Genomic DNA, 13,852 nt, shown 5'->3' with positions numbered 1-13,852 from the left:
TCTCAGTCATCCAGGTCTGGGTAACTCTTAGAGCTTTATGAAGGCAACTGGACTTGCAAGTCATACATATATTAAGTGTGGGAAACTAGGTGTTAATGGCGTAATTATAGGACTCAAAGTACAATTATTCGGCAGCAGATAACTTGTATTATATTGTACAAGGGAGAAGTAAACTGCATCCCAATCCCATGGCTCACACCGAAACTGACAAAATTTAGGAAGGTGCTGTCAGGCTGCGCTGTGAATTTGTGAATTTGTTTCTAGCCTTAGTTGAGCATTTCATATATTAAGGAAAATTCACTAGACGGGGCTTTAATATTAAGAAAACACTGACAACACTGGAAATGATAGTTTGAAGTTTGTTTTATTTCTGGAATTGAATATCAGCTTTAGCTACACAGCAGTTTTATTCCATCCATCTACACTGGCAATGTCTTCTATCAGCAAAATACTGTTGGAACCTTAAAAAAATTAATTTTCACTGGACATTCATTGGATATTAAATGACTCAATAAAACACTATATTCTCGTTGTCAATGACATGTTACACATTAGTTGCCATTCACAAAAATGTGGATGTGGATCATGGACGAGTATAACATTAATTTATCGGCCCACATTATTACTATGCTGTGGTATAATAGATATAACAGCCTGATTTACCCACAAGTTACTTTGTGTGAACAAGACAAAGGGAAAATCCACTGAGTAACACATGACAAATATTACATTCTTTTACATGTACCAATCAGAATGGACGGCGAACACCTAGTAGATCAAATGAACATTAAACATTTATAGAATATTACATCTGTCAGGAATTATGGAAAACAGTTTGCATCAGTTTATTTTAAGGCATTTTTGTTACTCATGTGTACCCTTTAATAATACTTTATCGTTATTTAAGCTCTTCATGTAACCATACAAAAATACAGTTAGTCTATAAGAATAAACATGCATGTGTTTCTTTTCTTGACGTTAACCATCGACATGGTTCACATTCACTTTGGCTGATGATACACAGATACATGACAAACATATGGTAAGTGTCACCTGGACACAGGACAACAAATATCCTCACATTTTTTAACACCCACAATATAAATTTGCAGATGAATCCAAGTCACAGTAACCTTGCATGGACATTTTCCACCAAAACGGCATGCATGATGTCGATTGCCATAATTCATTCTAATGCTACTCCATATAATTTTTCTGAATATCAAAAATAGCTACCATAGTTACGCCTAATGTCATTGTACGTAAGCTCCATGCGTCTAATGAACAGATTCGGTAAATTGCACATATACCCTTACTGCACTTGCTATTTTGTTATTGCACAAAGTACCTACAGTACAACAATACATCACTACCCTCACTCTACCTCTAAGTGCAGATACAAAGCACTTATATACACATGAGCACAGTGGTTTGCCTCGCCTAGTCACCACTGGACTGTATCTTGGTAATACAGTAGCATTGGTCATTACACCTTTTAACTATTGCTATAATATAGAACACATACACACAGTACAACTAGATGACTTCAAATGTGCCACTGAAACCATATCACACACGTTTTCCCTCAACACACGCTATTTATAACCAGTCCCCTACGTTTACAGTTATTCATTCATGTGCCTCATCAGACGGACTTCACATATGCACAACCTCTTTGGCAACTTCATGGTGTCAGTAGAATAAAACAATTTACATACAAGAGTTAAAAAAAACAAACTTTACAACATTAAAATGAATCTTATAGTACCATTTATCCAGTTTCTTTTTTTTTTAACATAATGGCAGACACAGAGTGAAACAGATTGGCAGGATCACATTTACAGGATGTTATGATTGTTAGAAGTCACTTAAATACATTATTGGATTTTTTTTAGTCAAATCTATTATATTACTACTCTATGTGTGTGAGATATATATTGGGATCACCCAGTTTATTCACTCTCTGATGGAGGAGGTTCCCCTCTCATCAGTGCTACAAAGCAGGCATGGCTTCAGTTTCCCAAAGGCAGCAGACCGGTTAATGTCAGTCTGCCGGTTCAAGCGGAAATCATTCTGTCTACACGGATCCAAAGAAAACTTGTTTTCCACTTTTTGTTCACATTTTTATATATATATATATATATATTATATATATATATATATATATTTACACACTATATATGAAGTTTTAAGGCTTTGCACTTTGTTGTGAAGGGAACACTATTGCACAGACAACAAAGACACATGACGGTATCTCGACTACTAGGTCTAAAGCTAAAATCTAAAGTCTAAGAGTGCTGAGAGGAGCAGCTGAGTGGGCGTGCTTTCTCAGTATGGCTTAGTTCCCTGATGTATGAGGCTGGCCGGCTCCGTGGCTGCTATCAGCCACTTTGGTAGCCGCAGCGCTGCTTCTATTGCACAGGTCCCTGATTTCAAGCAAGCCCTCGTTCAGGACTTTGACGAAAACGGCCGAACTCGTCTCTGTGTTCTCCCAGAAACTAGACACACAGAAGATGATGTGGTCTGACTGCGGGTTGTAACAGGCACCATAGCCGTTGGGTACCACCGGGCCGTAACAACAGAACATTTCCACTGTGGTCGGAACCTGGAGGCAGGAGGACACAGCCTGGGTTAGGACAGTGTAGATAGTCAAGAGAAAGAGTGTTTGGAAAAGGGCTCTTACTAACGATCAGTTAGCCTATAAACTGCCGGAACCTAGGAGAAAATGCTCATTACAAGTTTCCAGGGTCAAACGTGACTTCTTCAGATATATCTTGTGGTCCAATCAGCAGTCCCAAACTGCTGTGGTTGTTTTTGCTTGAAAAATGACCCAAATCAATTATTCAAATTTTTATTAGAATAGTTGGTATTGCATTTTTTGTTGTTCGATTAATTAACTAAGCTCTAAATGAGAGGGTTTAATTACTCTGGTGTCAGTTTACATCACACCACAGCCAGGAATGACTGCTGTAACCCTGCATATGTCACAGAGGTGGAAATCTTTCACCTGGTCTGAGGGATGTTAACGCTTTGGTAGTTTTTCCTTTGACATCTGTAATGCTTAGTGCTTGGAAAACTCTGTGATATCTTTTTTCCCTTGTCTTCCATAGATGACTCTTTGTCGGTAGTTGCGTCACTTCAAGGAAAGATCTTGCTGACAGAGAATATTATGATGACAAAGTTTCAATCGGCGATGGCGTGTTTCGAAATGCGCTTTCGTTTTTGCTCAAAATAACATGATTACTAATGATTGACAAGTTAGTGCTGAGTATAAACAACATATGCTCTTTCTTTTGTCACCAGAAATGGAAACGCATGCCAAGGCTGAAGAGTCATCCCATAGTCATTTCGTGCACTTGTTCCAGCACCCCTCAGTCAGTCGAATAACAATGCAATTGTCAGCTCCTGTGAATGTAGTTTGTGGAGTGTATGTATTTCATGTAGGAAAGGTGTGCGCCTGTCTCAAGCAATATATGTAAAAATATATATAATATATTTATTTTTAGAGTGAGGTTCAAGCAGTATCAGCCAGGCTACGGCTAAATATAAAGATAGTCTAAGTGAATAATCTCAATGCCGAGGGCAGTCGATGAGTCTGCCAGGGTCTCCAATTAAAAAGACTGTAACAGGAAGCACAGACCCCTCAGTGAGGAACCCAAACACCAGCACAAACTCAATATTTTTAATTAGCCTTTTGTAGAGTTTTGTTGTTTTGCTGTTTTGCTGAGTTCAGGGTCTCGTTAGGACCTCCCACTCTTCTACGTGTACTTGGTTTTCTTTACTGGCTATACAGCTCAGTGATAAATGCATGTGGTGCCTGTGAAGCTGTCAAAGTTTTTGCCAACAGATACTGGACCTAGGTTGTGGATTCTCACCTTGACACTCAACATTAGCAGGTTTGACTTCAGGTGGCAAGAAATTGGCAGATGGCAGTCAAGTTATCTCTCTGGTAATTAGAATAGTTTAAAAGTCAGTGTGGACTTTTAAAGAGAACCTAGTGACCTCCACCTTTTTGTAATTTATGGCCAGGCAGTGAAGAAGCAGAGGTTTCGTTTTCAGGGTTTTTTTTCTCGTTTCACAGAGTGAAAGTTTTTTTTTTTTCTCAACAGCATCTCCTCTGTATGTGTCCTAGGTTCTTGGGAAGTATGTGTACTTATACTGTACTTCCTCTCCATTGATAATTTGCATGGAATTTAAAGCACTAATCTCAACCAAGCAAATATTACATGTTAGGATATAATGTGATAACATGTTACCTGACTGGTAGAGAGGATGAACTGGTTACTGGCCAGATACGTTTCATCACAGAACATCTCGGGCTTCTCCATGTTGAGCTCCTTTGAGATCCTCAGAAGTCCGAGCAAATGATTGTCTATTGCCATTCCTGTAATAGCCTGGAAGACATGTTTTTTGCTCAGTGCTAATGAAGTGTTTTCAATTAAAGCCCTGATATGAGCAGAGATAGGCTTCACAGGCCCAGTCCTCAGTACCTTTGCCACAATAATAGTCACATCATAGTAGATTGCAGAGTTCAGTGAAGTACCTGAGTTGCAGTTGGACCACAAACCATGTGGACTGTGATGATTAAGATAGAACGGGTGCTACACACCAACTGTGGTCAACATTTTTTTTGAGCTAGCTATAGCTCCTTGCTTCAAGTGACCCAAAATGTGTTAAAGTGACAATCTCAAAGTTTTTTATTTAAATGATGAGGTAACACAATAGTGATGGAGTTTATGACCCACTGATGAAATTTAAAAAAATTAAGAATCCTTGAATTTTACAGCTTAATGAGCTTGGTGTTTGGTATGACTCGCCTGCAAAATCACAAGGAACATGAGTCACTAACACAAAACTAGTGACGCGTGTTCAGTTACCCAGAAGTTCTGCGTGCTTGAACACACAATTGTTAAAGATAATAAAATGGAGGTTGCTACTTTAACAAATACATTTTTTCCTGGTCACTATTTGAATCTGTTGTGATATCAATACATTAAATTTGAAGCTCCAGTCAGGAGGTGGTTAGCTGAGCTCAACATAAAGGCTGAGAGTGGGATACTGCTAGCCTGGTTCTGTCCTTTAATACTCATAAAATAATATACTATATATAGTATATACTGTATACTATATGTTATTTGTTTAATCTGAGGGAAAACTGTAGCGTACAAACATTGATTGGTGATTTTGTGGCCTGGGTGTAGAGACTTTTTGGGGTCCCCAGAGAATTAGCCCAGCACGTAACCATATACTGTATAAATAGTGCAACCTGACATTTTCACATCTCAGTTTTTGCATGGATTAAAGACATCATACATTAACATGTTAATTAGTGAGCTTTAAAGGTGCTAAAGGTTTCTTTTTTTCCCCCTTGGGCAGAGGTTAGCTGATTCCACCTGCGTCCTTTCTTTCTGCTAAGCTAGGCTAACTGTTTCCTCGTCATAGTTTCATATTTATAGGACAGATATTCCCGTTTAACTCTTGGCAAGAAATCCTGCAAGTGCATTTCCCAACATGTCAAACTATTCATTTAAAGTCTCCAGGGAGCAAGGGATACATTTTGGATGGAACAACATTGTAAGATCATGTTTACTTGTTTACACATTTAAATTTTGGCTATGACATTAATATATTGAAAACTGGTTTAAGATACTTACTGCAATTGTATAATTTGTCTGGGCATTAATTGCATCCCTCAATCGTTTCATTTTTTCTGAGTCCTGTAGGAGAAGTAAATACTTTAGAGGAAAAAAAGTAAAGACAGGGCATTTGTCACATTGTAAGGAAAGAGCAGAACATCCAGTAAATTCATTTTTCATAGATCCATTAAATCTGCAGGGAGATCATCTGATTGAATGGGGAGACTGGGTTTGGTGCGCCGAGCTGGCCTGTCGCACCTGTTTCATTTGAGCAGGCGTGATGAACAGTGATGTGGGAGTTAGTAATTGGGGTCAAAGTGAGAAAAATGACTCACGCTGAAAGTGGCCCTCTCGTCTGTCATGGACATCACGAAGGCCAGGGCCTCAGGGGTGGCAGAGCGAATGTTATCTACCCGACCCTCTTGGAAACGCCGGATGGACGCGCTCTCATAAGTGGACACGAGCCGTCCGTTGCATCTGAACACGTGACGGACACGTTCATGGCAATATTTATATGGCATATTTGAAAGTGCACAGTAAAGCCCAAAATATATTTTGTAAAATTGAAACACAGATATAATGAAAGTTCTTTACTTGTAAAATGCAAGTTGTAAAGCCATTTGTATAAACGCATCTGGACTCATCTTCTGCTTTTTGATGAATTCTTTTCCATAAGCTTTGAACTTGAAAACATCCATGTCAAGATTATTCACCAGCCTGAAGGAGGGAGCACAGAAGATGTGAGACCTCATGTCTCTAGAAAGACTTGGATTTATTTGTGGATGTTGTTCTGTGTTTGTTTGTTTGTTTGTGTAGGACTTGCCTCTGGAGTCTGTCTCCAGATGCTGTCAGGAGCCCCTGGATGTGCGGGTTGCATTTCCAGAGCAGTCTTCTCGGAGGGGGCAGCTCTCTGATGCCGGAAACCGTCGCCATCTTGGAGGGACTAGCGTTTCTGTTTAGAACAACACCACATGTCGTCCTCAGCAACATTCATTGAGATAAAAGTATTGAGTGTATGATTATATCTCGTTGCAATGAGCTGACTTACATATATTTCATCAGGTACTCAGAGCACTGCACCAGAACTATCCCCTCGAATGGCGAATGCTCGCACACGACTCCACATATCCCGTCCATTCCTACAACAAACTGCGAGAGTCCGGATTAATTGCATGGAACAAACTCTTTATCCGTGGAGGATGGACGTACCTTTAACGTGTCCTACCTGCATTGACTTGTCATACCAGCGGTTTGCCCCGTTCTTCTCGCGGCCGCCACCGTGCAGCATCAGCAGGGCCCTGTTGGTGTCACTGGGCATCAGGCCGCTGGGTTCATCCAGACACACCAAACACAGACAGCTCTCGATCAGGGCCAGAGAGTCCCTGTTGGTTTGATCTGGATGGAAGAAGGAAGCAGATGAAATATGTTCTGGATTATCCACCTAGAAATGGTTTATGGATGATGAGGAGGACTGAAAGTGATACAAATTAGAGACATGTTTAAGCTGAGACCTTTTGTTAGTGCATCTCTGGCTTGTGCCCAATCTGTTCTCCCATCGGATGTCAGGATACCAACGGGAGGGAGTCTTTCGTTTGCGTTTTCTGCCATTTTCATGATCTTCTCCAGCTGGGATAAGATCTCCGTCTCGTTGAGCCTCTTGCTTTTTGCGACGACATCCAACACGAAAAACTAATGAGAAAAATAGATCAAAGAAATCATGTGTTTCTTAACTACTCCATCATGCACTGCATCACCTCAAGGATACACCGCTTTCACATATTGTTAGTGTGGAGATAAATAGGATAGCAGTGGGGACTAAAAATGGCCAAGTGCTACTGAAAATATGGCTCCTATCGGTTAAAGATGCTATTCAAGGAAGCTCTCAGACAAGTGGCAGATTCAATCAACAGTAATTAAGTTAACTGCCTGTATCTCCATAGGGACCAGCCCTTGAGTGCCACAGATTGATAGTTCCCAGAACCATTTGCAGGTGAGAGCACCCGCTGTGCCTTGTTGTGGTAATTCAAAGTTCATGTGAGAAACACACAATGTGGATTTTTTGTCTAAAACCAATTACCTAAAATCTTTAGTCTTGCAGCTTTTTTTTTTTTTTTTTTTTACTAGATGAACTTTGTTGATATGATCCACGCACTGTAGCATGGCATTAAGCTTCCACCATATTGTGTTTTTTTTTTTTTTTTTTTAAACATCTCTTATGAATAGAAACTCTTCCTGTTTAAATGCACAGCACAGTTGGGAGAGTCTTGTGTGAGAGATGACTGTCTGCACCCGCTGCTCTAGTGAAGCGTCACTCCGCCCCAGTAAGAGAGATGAGATACAAAAACACGACTCGTTCCACAGCGTCTGTTAAAACATTCTCTGTCCACCACTTCCTGATCAGTCAGGCCCCAGAGATCGATGTAATTGTCAATGGTTGCATTCTGTAGATATCTGTGTATCTTAATACGGAAATAATTCAGACCAGTTTAGGTATTCAAATAGACGCTTTAACATCTTTGAGCAGTGTTAACTTGAGCGACTTTATAAAGGCGCTGTGTTTTCAAAATGAATCTATCAAGTGCAGCCATGCATGCTCAGGGCCTTGCTCTCCTATCCATTTAAAAATGTAAATTTTAGATAAGATGAGTCAAAAACCCACTAACAGTCGTAACAGAAGTCATATTGTTAGTCTGCCCTGTATGCTGTGATAACTGGGTAAAACTTCGCCTGCAGAGGCTGGAGTACAACCTTAAGCGTCCATTAGATGGTGCAGAGTAGGTGTGGCATCGCAACAGCTGGTAGCTCAGGTAGGCCTGTCATACATTTTCAGTCCAGTATTTTGTATCATGCAGTCAGTTTATCAGTTTATTTTGTGTTGAATTGCATATTTATATAACATAGGTAAACTTATACTCTTTATAGTCCTTTGAGACATTAAGCGTTTTATTCAAATTTTCCAAATGCCTGTCACTGGGAACCAAACCTCGTATTCATGACTTTTTCAGTTGTATACAAATGATCCTGTTCCTATGATATCTGTAATGAATTATATTCAAAGATGGCACTGCTGACCTTAGTCCTGTACTCTGCAGACTGATGAAGGAATAGTGCACTAGAGGCCAGTATTGCTGCATGAAGTGAAATATCTACTACATCTCTGGTGATAAGAAAGAGCAAAAAAAAGAGAAAAGTCTTAGTTTGTGTCTGATGTGTTGTACTGACCGCTTTTAAGAACGATTCTTCTCTCGGCATCTATTGATGAACTGAATATTATATTACAACATTCTTACATATTTTCTCTCAAATGGACAGGGCTTTGTCTTCAGTTAGAAGTGTGTTTGTGAGAATCAAAAGTCTGCCGAGAGGCCGGCGTCCTGACCTGGCTCTTGCACGCCACAATAATGTGCACCGGCGCTGAGGAGGCTGCGTTCATCTGGACCTTCAGCGTGTCTGTCTTTATCCCCGGGTAGCGGTAGGAGGTGAAGAGGCGGTAGTACTGCTCCATGCACAGAGGGGTTCCAGCTAACTGGCCTCGAGCGAAATCCACCGGTAGTGCTCGCCTGAGAGACGTTATCACACACATCAGCTCACCTCTGATGACTCCATGACTCATCGTTATACATTTTATTTTCATCTTCAATTGGCTGACTTTACTCTGTGAGGGTAACGTAGTTGAGATGTAGGACTCTGAGGGTACTTACTCTTCAATGAGTCCCTTATACTCCAACACTCCTTTGACGATTTGAGCTGCAAATCTAAAAAGAACGAAAAGGGTGACATTAAAAGAAAAACAGGGCACAGAGGTTTCTGTAAAACACTGAACATATAGAGCGGACTGGCCGGTGATTATAATTAGATGTACTCTCATCTCTCAAAGGACTCGGTAATCACATTATGGTAAATTACTAGGATACAGTGAGCGAGCTGTGTGTGTTTATCTGTGTTTGTGAGAGAGAGAGAGAGAGAGAGAGAGAGAGGCTGTCTGTATGTGTGAGTGGGCGGTGTGGGCAAATAGGGAAAACACAGAGCCCTGTCGGGTCTTATGTTGTATGTCATTTGTCTTGTTGTTATTACGTTCAAAGCTAGATCAATAGAAAGGAGGCGGCCGCAGTGCACCACACCCCGAAATGAGGCCTGACTAGCGGTCTCTGCGGAGAGCTTGGCCCTGTCACTCCCAATCTAATAAGTGGTCGTGTCAGTAGATTACCAGCTGCTTGGGGTGCTCTGGAAATATTCAGTTTGTGCAGCATGAGCTGACAAAAGCTAATGTTGAGTTATAGGGCTGGACGGACTGGTGTAATGTCTTGTGACCATGGCTCATTTAATAATGGGCAGAGATTTGGTCAAGAGATGATGCCAGTGATTCTCTCCACGTCTGTATTTCACATCTTAATCTGAGTCTGTGTCTGCTGAAAGGAACATAAAGCCTGTCAGCGGCTACACAGCTGAACAATATGTATATTTTCTGTGGTTAGTGATGGTGTCCAGCATTCAGTCTTGTTAACCTTTGCTATCTGGTGTCTTTTCATTTTTTTTTTTTTGAGTGCACAGTGTCTTACAGAACCGAGAGGCCACACACTGAATTAAGCAACCAGCTTCCAAACTTCTAAAAACATGAAATTGACCATCAGATAGCCTCAAGAAATCTGATGAGTGAGTTACTTTTTTTGGTGCAAGGCGGTGCATTTATGTACCTTTGCTTAAATCTGAGATTTTTTACATTTCCCAGAACTGCTTGAAATCTGTCAGAGAATGTGCTGCAACCATTCCAGCATGTGGGTTTTTAAATGCAGTTGCCCACAAAGTAACATCTTATAGGAGAGAAAAAGGGTCTCCAGTAGAGCTGAAACAATCAGACGATCAACAGAAAATGCAACTTTGCAACTGTTTTGATAATCAATTCATCATTTATATACATTTAGGAGCAAAGATTTGAAAGTTTCCACCTTAAAGACATCTACTTAGACTCTATCTAAATGTGTTTTTTGACATTTGGTTTATGACATCTTTTGGATTAATCAATTGGTTATCAAGAAAAGGGTTTGTGAGATTAATCGTTATAAAAAATAATTGTCATTGTATTCTGGTCTATGGAGTTCAGTTGAGAAAGAAACCCTTTCCCTTTGATCAACTCACTTGATCCAAAATCTGACTTTAACGTCTGAAGAATTTTCTGTTATCAAAGTCCATTATGAAAAAAATCTAGATGTTCTGTTGCAGATACATATTTTTCATTTTGTCTTATACATGTCTTAAATTGCCATAGCAGTTTTTCTTTTTTCAGTATGAAATGATGTACGATGAAGTTTTTCTTGTAATAGCTCCTGTCATTGACCTACACATGATGCTGTTGTTGCAAAGTGGCAGTTTCTGTCCGGATCTTCTCTGAAACACCTTCGTCAGTGTCTCTGGTGCGTCACAGCTGACGAAGGAGAGGTGGATAAAGTTTCAAAACTCACATCATGTAAACATTATTTAGTCTGAACAAAAGCAGAAGCGAAAGTCCAGCACATACCTGAGGGCATCTTTCTGATCTCTGAACGTCTGCTTAGGAAACACCATGACTGGACTGGAGTTGACCGGTAGGGCCAACCTGTTGTTCAAGTACATGTCCTCCAGCCAGTAGTCATAGACCTAAATAAAAACACAGGGATGCTTTTTGAGAAATGTTGCTTTGCTAAACGTTTTGGACACAAGTTATTACTTTCAGAGTTGAGACCTGCAGGCAGTGGAGTAAAAAACTATTACAGTGTATCACTGCCAGATGAAAAGGAGAGTGGGAGAGAATGTCAGAGTGAGAGTGGGAGCGTGATAGATTTCACTGAGCTGGATGAGTTGTGGGCTGAGCGATCACCCAGACGCAGGAGGAGAGATTGAAGCAACAAAGGACGAGCCGAGGCTCCGATAAATCTTTATCGCCAGCTGTTTCACAATTTTCAACTCTTTTATAAATGGGTTATATAATATCATAAGAATTTTATCATATTGGAGACAAAATCTGAGACCATTTTTATTTTTGTTTTCAGACTAGAAGGAGCAAAGGCAGCGTTTCATAGTCAATTTATTGTATCCTCTGTGTCATCATCTGATTTTTCCAAATGATGAACAAGAGAAAGTTAGAAAGAAAAAAAAAGAGCAAAATATACAACTTCTCTTAAAGACTTATAAAAAAAAAAAATCTGAGAGTTTACCCAGTTGGTTGTCTTGTCCCTCCTCTCTAAAAGCTTCTTCTGTAGAACCTCTCCGACGCCTCCAGGAGCCCCGAACTTCTCCACGATGGCCTTTGTTTTCTTAAACTGCTCCTCCTTCACAAGGTGCTGGACACACTTCAAGTACGTGTCAAGGGTTTGCTTCAGTGGGGGCACAGGGACCTTTGGCAACACCTGAAGCCATAAAAAGAACAGATTGGTATAAATACTCATAAAGATTAATGAAAGGACAGCAGCTGCTCAGCATATTTATTGTCTTTTGTTAAAGAGGTAATTCCCTCACATCTTTCCTTTATGCTTTCATTATTATTAGAACCAGAATTAATAATTCATCCTAAATGCTTCAAGGCCTATTTGAGAATAAATTCCAAAGCCTCATGGGACTTAAAACACACTGTTTACGGATGTAAAATGCAAATTGATTAGATTTTCTGTCTGATGGTTGATCATTTGCATACTGGATACTGTTGTTAACCCAAGATGTTAATATTGACCAGTACATTTGAATTGTACAGTTAGTTGTAGCTGTGGGTTCCTGGAAATGTGGACTGTGTAGACAGTTTTTGACATTTCTTTCTGCAAAGACATACAAAATGTTGCCCAGAAATAACAATAAATGAACACAAATCACATCAAAACCACAATAACCATAATGCAAACTCCATTCTAATGTAATCCACCACTGGCTCAGTGTTGATTAAATCACTGCACAAAAAAAGAAAGAAATGTTCTATATCAGTGTTTGGAATAAGGTTTTACAGGCCATAAGGGGTGAAAAGCCTGCTGCAATTTTCGCCCCTAGCGGCCAATTAACGTAAGTGAAGCTGGCGCTGTCCATGGTACGGAAATCCAGCCCCGTTAGTTTTCAAACTTCAGCACCGTGGACAGCGCTCAGGATGAAAACTTTATATAGCTAATGTGGAAGATATGGAATGAATGCTGATGTACGGAAAAACAGTTTCACTATAGAAACAATGACATGTTTTCATACTTGGCCTTCTCGGTCTCTGGCCGTCTCTTTCTCCAGCACTGGCATCTTTGCATTCCAGTCCACTCAAGGGTAAATAATGCGGAAACCCTCTAGAGGTGGTTTGAGTTCAGCCTTCCTGCGCGAAGCACGTTAAAAGAGAACAAGAAAGTAAAACAAACGCATTAAATATAATCAGGCCTACAAAGAAATAGAGTCACAAAGTGCTGTCTGAAAGTGAGCCAGCCGGCTTCCATCTTTCTTCATTTTGCAGCCTAATGCAATTTGCTGTTTGTCCTTAAATTCCAGCTGCGCCTCATAGCTCACCGCTGCAAAGCGATATGCATCTTAACAACTCAATTCATCTCTGTTTCAGCATTAAAAGCTTCATTTTTTCCTAAAGCAAATAACAGTTAAGCCAATAAAGGGAGGCGAATTGTAGTTATTCCACTTGCAGTTTCACTTTTTGAAAGGAATTAAATTAGAAAATATATATTTCTTGAAACAAAAAATATGTGAAATTGTTCTTGTATAACTGGAAGTTGGTTTGACCGAATACAAGTTAAATGATTCACGATTAGAAAACTTTTCAAAATTCGTTGTCAGAGCAAAGTGGACTTTAAAGAACAGTAACAGTAACAGTAAAATAGCTTTTTAATAAATACAAAATCTCCTTTGTTATTATTCGAGAGAAGAAAGAAAAAGTTACCTTGCTTGATCGGTGTGCTACCCAAGAGGTCAGAGAAGTGTGTGCAAGTTCACATTGCCTCCCACGTCCACGCCGTGAAATCCCATATTAGAGTAAAGCTCCGTGTCGGCGCTGGACTGCTCCCCGGTCCCCACGCTTCGACATAAGGCTTTGATTCCACATTAAAGCGCGCCGTGGAAAAGATGCTGAAGGTGTTCGCGTCTACCTACCCCCTTGAGGCACGAAACTCCTCCCATCGACATCTATTCGAGGAACATATTATCTGACAGCCCCCCGCCCGCACCCCACCCTCACCCCCACCCTCACCCCCACCCCCATCCCCTCCCCAACT

The 13,852-nt window shown here is 40.3% G+C and overlaps 1 protein-coding gene across 2 annotated transcripts; it reads right to left on the bottom strand.

The window, feature by feature from the left end:
- Positions 1-345: 345 nt before the first annotated feature.
- LOC130162007 (choline O-acetyltransferase-like) lies at positions 346-13,809 on the bottom strand. Of its 2 annotated transcripts, none has more exons than XM_056365426.1 (15): positions 13,522-13,809; positions 12,837-12,951; positions 11,828-12,019; positions 11,152-11,270; positions 9,338-9,391; positions 9,016-9,196; positions 7,148-7,325; positions 6,862-7,031; positions 6,685-6,785; positions 6,460-6,588; positions 6,231-6,353; positions 5,972-6,113; positions 5,655-5,717; positions 4,257-4,394; positions 346-2,605 (listed from the first exon to the last, which is right to left on the bottom strand). In XM_056365426.1, exons 2-15 carry the CDS (start codon positions 12,879-12,881, stop codon positions 2,339-2,341), a joined length of 1,902 nt encoding a protein of 633 aa, XP_056221401.1. In that variant the 5' UTR covers positions 12,882-12,951; positions 13,522-13,809; the 3' UTR covers positions 346-2,338. The 2 variants fall into 2 exon arrangements, with proteins under 2 accessions (XP_056221401.1, XP_056221400.1); XM_056365425.1 differs by having other exon boundaries at positions 12,837-12,947.
- Positions 13,810-13,852: the final 43 nt, after the last annotated feature.

Source organism: Seriola aureovittata, chromosome 21 (assembly GCF_021018895.1).
Source record: "Seriola aureovittata isolate HTS-2021-v1 ecotype China chromosome 21, ASM2101889v1, whole genome shotgun sequence".
Lineage (NCBI taxonomy): Eukaryota > Metazoa > Chordata > Actinopteri > Carangiformes > Carangidae > Seriola > Seriola aureovittata.
This window is presented reverse-complemented; position numbering and strand designations above follow the sequence as displayed.